Source organism: Salvelinus namaycush, chromosome 17, assembly GCF_016432855.1.
Source record: "Salvelinus namaycush isolate Seneca chromosome 17, SaNama_1.0, whole genome shotgun sequence".
In the NCBI taxonomy this organism is placed as follows: domain Eukaryota; kingdom Metazoa; phylum Chordata; class Actinopteri; order Salmoniformes; family Salmonidae; genus Salvelinus; species Salvelinus namaycush.
Genome location: NC_052323.1, coordinates 13,184,766 through 13,191,741, shown reverse-complemented (window position 1 = coordinate 13,191,741; position 6,976 = coordinate 13,184,766). Strand labels below are relative to the sequence as shown.

Sequence of the window (6,976 nt, the reverse complement as noted above, 5' to 3'; positions counted from 1 at the left end):
TTTGACGGCTCATAATAATGGCTGGAACAGAGTAAATGGAATGGCATCAAACACATGTAAAACATGTTTGATGTATTTGATACCATTCCACCAATTCCGCTCCAGTCATTACCACGAGCCCGTCCTCCCCAATTAAGTTGCCACCAACCTCCTGTGATAAGTACAGTGGGGCAAAAAAGTATTTAGTCAGCCACCAATTGTGCAAGTTCTCCCACTTAAAAAGATGAGAGAGGCCTGTAATTTGCATCATAGGTACACTTCAACTATGACAGACAAAATGAGAAAAAAAAATCTAGAAAATCACATTGTAGGATTTTTTATGAATTTATTTGCAAATTATAGTGGAAAATAAGTATTTGGTCACCTACAAACAAGCAAGATTTCTGGCTCTCACAGACCTGTAACTTCTTCTTTAAGATGCTCCTCTGTCCTCCACTCGTTACCTGTATTAATGGCACCTGTTTGAACTTGTTATCAGTATAAAAGACACCTGTCCACAACCTCAAACAGTCACACTCCAAACTCCACTATGGCCAAGACCAAAGAGCTGTCAAAGGACACCAGAAACAAAATTGTAGACCTGCACCAGGCTGGGAAGACTGAATCTGCAATAGGTAAGCAGCTTGGTTTGAAGAAATTAACTGTGGGAGCAATTATTAGGAAATGGAAGACATACAAGACCACTGATAATCTCCCTCGATCTGGGGCTCCACGCAAGATCTCACCCCGTGGGGTCAAAATTATCACAAGAACGGTGAGCAAAAATCCCAGAACCACACAGGGGGACCTAGTGAATGACCTGCAGAGAGCTGGGACCAAAGTAACAAAGCCTACCATCAGTAACACACTACGCCGCCAGGGACTCAAATCCTGCAGTGCCAGACGTGTCCCCCTGCTTAAGCCAGTACATGTCCAGGCCCGTCTGAAGTTTGCTAGAGAGCATTTGGATGATCCAGAAGAAGATTGGGAGAATGTCATATGGTCAGATGAAACCAAAATATAACTTTTTGGTAAAAACTCAACTCGTCGTGTTTGGAGGACAAAGAATGCTGAGTTGCATCCATAGAACACCATACCTACTGTGAAGCATGGGGGTGGAAACATCATGCTTTGGGGCTGTTTTTCTGCAAAGGAACCAGGACGACTGATCTGTGTAAAGGAAAGAATGAATGGGGCCATGTATCGTGAGATTTTGAGTGAAAACCTCCTTCCATCAGCAAGGGCATTGAAGATGAAACGTGGCTGGGTCTTTCAGCATGACAATGATCCCAAACACACCGCCCGGGCAAGGAAGGAGTTGCTTCGTAAGAAGCATTTCAAGGTCCTGGAGTGGCCTAGCCAGTCTCCAGATCTCAACCCCATAGAAAATCTTTGGAGGGAGTTGAAAGTCCGTGTTGCCCAGCTACAGCCCCAAAACATCACTGCTCTAGAGGAGATCTGCATGGAGGAATGGGACAAAATACCAGCAACAGTGTGTGAAAACCTTGTGAAGACTTACAGAAAACGTTTGACCTCTGTCATTGCCAACAAAGGGTATATAACAAAGTATTGAGAAACTTTTGTTATTGACCAAATACTTATTTTCCACCATAATTTGCAAATAAATTCATAAAAAATCCTACAATGTGATTTTCTGGATTTTTTTCTTCTCATTTTATCTGTCATAGTTGAAGTGTACCTATGATGATAATTACAGGCCTCTCTCATCTTTTTAAGTGGGAGAACTTGCACAATTGGTGGCTGACTAAATACTTTTTTGCCCCACTGTATCTATGTGATGTGTTCCATATTTCATAGGTAGAAAATACAGGTTCTCTCTACTCTACAAACTAGATTATAATTGTCTGACTTTACAATATCTACAGATATTATAGTTGATGAGTAAGTAGTATTGTTAGCTCAATTTCTCCCCAAGTTTGATCTCGAGTTTACTTCGACTTGCAGTCACAGCTAATGTTCCCCAGCAGGGGGCACTACTACTGCACAAGTCTTGCAGCTGGGTCAACTCAACAATCACTTCTATGGAGAATATGGGTTTTTGCGCCAATCCTCACCTCCGGATATTAAAACACTTTGTTAGCTGCCGGGAGAATACATTTGTGTATCCTAGGCCGGCAGAGGCAATCGGGGAGAGAAGTAAACTCCTCCGTCCACCTTAACAAATTGACACTGCTACATAATTATCGGTTTCCAGGTCACAGAGGACTCGAGAAGAGGACAGACTTTGGTCTAATTGAGAATCTCCCTGAGAAATTCAGTTTCTAATTCAATGGATTGACGTGCTACCTTGTTCCAGGCCTGCTGTTTCGACCCTCTCTGTCTCTACCGCACCTGCTCTCTCTAACTCTGAATGATCGGCTATGAAAAGCCAACTGGCATTTACTCCTGAGGTGCTCACCTGTTGCACCCTCTACAACCGCTGTGATTATTATTTGACCCTGCTGGTCATCTATGAGCATTTGAACATCTTAGCCATGTACTGTTATAATCTCCACCCAGCACAGCCAGAAGAGGACTGGCCTCCCCTCATAGCCTGGTTCCTCTCTAGGTTTCTTCCTAGGGAGTTTTTTTTCCTAGCCACCGTGCTTTTACATCTGCATTGCTTGCCGTTTGGGGTTTTAGGCTGGGTTTCTGTATAAGCACTTTGTGACATCGGCAGATGTAAAAAGGGCTTTATAAATACATTTGATGCGGTCAATAGATTTAAGTTCAATCAATCTAGGGATTGGTATGTCAACTGAAAATCAGGCTACCACAGGCCCCAGCAGCACATGACAGATTTTTAAATATAATATTAACTATAAGAACATGTTCCTGATTGTTGAGACACTGAGCCTTGTGTTAGCTGTGGACATATAGTATGACCTCAGTGAAATGCAGAACAAAGCTGGCTGTGCCTCATTTGTCTTTCCGGGCACCATTAGAGCCCATGTGGAAGCTGGAGATGTGGTTTAGAGAGGACTATGTGGAGACTACACCACAGGAGAGGAATACTACCACATACACTCAAAAGCAAATCACTTTTATTAAAACAAATGCATTTAAAAAAAGAACATAACGGTCAAATGTACACAACGGCTACACACCAAGGTTTAGGGTGACTTCCACTGGCTGAAAAATGCAACGAATCAACTTGCTCTACCATTGATGCACATGCGCAAGCCCCAAATTGTTCATTCAATGACAATTGATTGTAGAAAATACAAGGGCTGAACTCTGTTTTAACATCGTGTGTTTGATGAAAACTTTGCCAGTGGAGAGAATCATCATTGCAATTGAGCCTAGACCTAAAAGCATAGTCTAATAATATTGATGACAAACAATATTAAAGCATACAATATTAAAACATGATGACCTTAGGGCTCTGTTCAAGCTGTAAAGCTGAAGTGTTACAGATTCCGCGATAGGAATGTAAAGGTCATTTCCCATTGAGCCGACATATGCAGCGTTTACCGTGAATGAGGTCTCTGCTAAAGCGGGAACATTGCCTTTAAATTTCAATCACGCTGTAAAGCTGAACTTCCGCAATGCGGATTGAATAGAGAGCCCTTAGGGTTGCATAATTCCAGTAACTTTCTCCAAATTCCCTGGCTTTTCTAGAAATCCTGGCTGGAAGATTCCTGTAATTAGACGTGGATAAGCAGTAAATCTGGGAATACTCTAACTGAGATCTCTGGAAAACCGGAGACTTTTGGGATAGTTACCGTAATTTTACAAACCTATTTAGACTACTAGGCAATCTGAAATGACACGGTTCCCTCGTCTCTTCCTTCCGGCGAGGTTATGTGTCGTAAAATAAACATATACACCCAGAAATAACAAAGTCGGATACAACAACTGTGTAACAATGGCAATAATACTGTAACATAAATAGAAAAGTTAAAAAGTAACCCAACGTAAACAATTGAGCTTCACTGCAGAAGTCTTAAAGGTGGCGAAGTGAGGGGAGGGTCTAGGGCTATGGATGTCATGACGACAAAGGCATAAACTCTACCAGCTGTAGTTCAGGGGGGTTTATTGGGTGGTATTTGGGTTAGGAGGGCTGAAGGTAGAGGGGGGTTGGTTTAGGAGGGCAGTGGCGGTTCTTGTCTGGTCCCTTATTTTCGTTTGCTCTTGGTGTCAGTGGTCTGGAACACGCTGGAGGCAGACATAAGGTTCTCGATGTACTGACCCAGAACCTGGTTCTCAGACTTCAACTTCAGGTTCTCCTCCTTCACCGCATCCACACGTGACGACAGGTCTGACAACAACAATGATTTAAGGATTTGCAATAACTAACATTATTTACCGCTGCTTTCATCGGTCTGCAAACATCCAGCTGTCTCACCTTCTAGAGTGTGCTGAAGCTCCAACACCTGGTTTATAAGCCTGGTCTTTTCTTCCAGCTCAGCCTGATTCTCCATGTCACCTACAACACACACAATGCATTTATATTACAAACATGTCCACAGGAAATAAATGCTGTTGACATTGCACATTTCCCAGAAGTATGTGAAGCAAGCCTTAGGCTCTTACCATCCCCGTCGGAGCTCATGGCGAAGTACTCGTCTTCCTTTTTGGAATGCAGGGCTGCGACTTACAGGGACACTGGAAGGGGACAAACATTTTGAAGGAATAGGATCTTAGGCAAGGGTCAATGGCCCCTGACTGACCTGTTCAACTCTTATGTATACTGAACAAAAATATAAAAACGCAACAATTTCAAAGATTTTACCGTTCATAAGGAAATCAGTCAATTTAAATAAATTCATTAGGCCCTAATCTATGGATTTCACATGACTGGGAATACAGATATGCATCTGTTGGTCACAGGTACCTTAAAAAAAAGGTAGGGGCGTGGATCAGAAAACCAGTCAGTATCTGGTGTGACCACCATTTGCCTCATGCAGCGCAACACATCCCCTTCAAATAGAGTTGATCAGGCTGTTGATTGTGGCCTGTGGAAAGTTATCCCACTCCTCTTCATTGGTTGTGCGAAGTTGCTGGATATTGGCGGGAACTGGAACACTGTCGTACACATTGATCCAGAGCATCCCTCAATGGGTGACATGTCTGGTGAGTATGCAGGCCATGAAATAACTGACATTTTCAGCTTTCAGGAATTGTGTACAGATCGTTGCTACATGGGGCCGTGCATTATCATGCTGAAACATGAGGTAATGGCGGCGGATGAATGGCCAGACAATGGGCCTCAGGATCTCGTCACGCATCTCTGTGCATTCAAATTGACATAAAATGCAATTCTGTTTGTTGTCTGTGGCTTATGCCTGCCCATACCATAACACCACCCCCACCATGGGGCACTCTGTTCACAACATTGACATCAGCAAACCTCTCGCCCACACGACGCTATACACGCGGGTCTGCAGTTGCGATGGAGGTTGGATGTACTGCCAAATTCTCTAAAACAATGTTAGAGGCGGTTTATGGTAGATAAATTAACATTCAATTCTCTGGCAACAGCTCTGGTGGACATTCCTGAAGTCAGCAATGCGAATTGCACACTCCCTCAAAACCTCTGTGGCATTGTGTTGTGACAAAACTGGACATTTTAGAGTGGCCTTTTATTGTCCCCAGCACAAGGTGCACCTGTGTAATGCTCATGCTGTTTGATCAGCTTCTTGATATGCCACACCTGTCAGGTGGATGGATTATCTTGGTAAAGGAGAAATGCTCACTAACAGGGATGTAAACATTTTTGTGCGTTTGGAACATTCGAGATCTTTTATTTCAGCTCATGAAACCAACACTATACATGTTGCATTTATATTTTTGTTCAGAAAAGTAGAGGTTTGTGACATGGCGCCTGCATGTGTGGATTGATCAACAGTTTTAGGATTGACTGTAAATTATTAAATACAATCAATGCAACGGTCTCTACTGGTAGACTTACATTTGTTACCGCTGCTCCATTCAATTTGCAGCGAAGTGGTACACTTCCATTGTGAATAAGTTAGTTGTTGGCTAAATTTAATTTCAGCTACTTTGAAAAGGAGCAATCTGGAATTGCTACATCCATTTTGACTTTTATTAATGATATAACTACACCCATTCATTCTTGGATGGTCAGTCCTTAATCTGATGGTCATTCCTTGCACAGCTCCGTCTGAATATGAGAGTGGTTACATTTCTCCAGACCCAATTCAGCTTTTTAATAAAAGTGGCGTGGTTTGCTTTGTTGTTTAAATCGCAAATTTTTTTTTTTACAGATACACTGGCTGACAAGATTATTACTCTAACGCTAGTTGAGCATAGATTTAGCGTGCTATGTAATTTAACCAGCTAGCTAGCTAACGTTAGCTAAAAATAACAATTGTCTGCCCGCAATCACAACCTAGAAACACTTGTCCACCCAAAATCTAACATTATTAATATTATACACTTTGACTTACGAATCGGGTAGCCACCGGTAATGTTATAAATTATGTTATTCTACCAGTGTCCAGGCCAAATAATTAGTACCAAAGTTAGCAGACTGTGTAGCTAATCTTGCTAGCTATGCCGACAGAGGCCAGCTGGCGAAACAGTCTTATTTGCTACCCAGAACAATACTTTCTACAAAACCATTAAAACAACACAAGTCGAAATTGATAGAAAATATTCAAATGACTTACCCTCAAAGACAAAAAAAATAAATATGCAATGTTGTGCTGAAATGGGAAAACGTCAGAAAATAATTCAACAATCCTGCCAGCAGCTGTTCAAGGTAATTTAATGTGTCAAGCGCCTCCTTCGTGAGATGTTCCTCGTGTGTCCGCTAGAGGGTGGTGTAAGACTGATTATTGTAACCAGAGCCATAATTTATCTACAGGAGATACTAATGTATTTATGGCATTGATTGTGGTCATTATTGCGAGCCCCTTTGAAACAATGCTGCAGCTGGTCAACGACATTGCATTTTGTTGTAGACAGTTAAGACACGTAAAAGCGTGGTCAAAAGCTTTTTTTAAGATTTCAATTTTATTTTGGAGTTGCA

At 42.0% G+C, this 6,976-nt stretch overlaps 1 protein-coding gene across 1 annotated transcript; it reads right to left on the bottom strand.

Annotated features, from left to right (window-relative positions):
- Window positions 1-3,001: 3,001 nt before the first annotated feature.
- Window positions 3,002-6,747, bottom strand: LOC120062315 (short coiled-coil protein B-like). The gene is made up of 4 exons (XM_039012188.1): window positions 6,615-6,747; window positions 4,516-4,587; window positions 4,328-4,408; window positions 3,002-4,240 (listed from the first exon to the last, which is right to left on the bottom strand). Exons 2-4 carry the CDS (start codon window positions 4,532-4,534, stop codon window positions 4,098-4,100), a joined length of 243 nt encoding a protein of 80 aa, XP_038868116.1. The 5' UTR covers window positions 4,535-4,587; window positions 6,615-6,747; the 3' UTR covers window positions 3,002-4,097.
- Between the last annotated feature and the right edge of the window lie 229 nt (window positions 6,748-6,976).

What these genes read in the sequence shown, in the direction of transcription:
- LOC120062315 (XM_039012188.1), bottom strand. An exon ending in GCTTCAGCACACTCTAGAAG is followed by an intron (nt 4,241 to 4,327) that starts GTGAGACAGCTG and finishes TGTTGTTGTCAG; the next exon opens with ACCTGTCGTCACGTGTGGAT.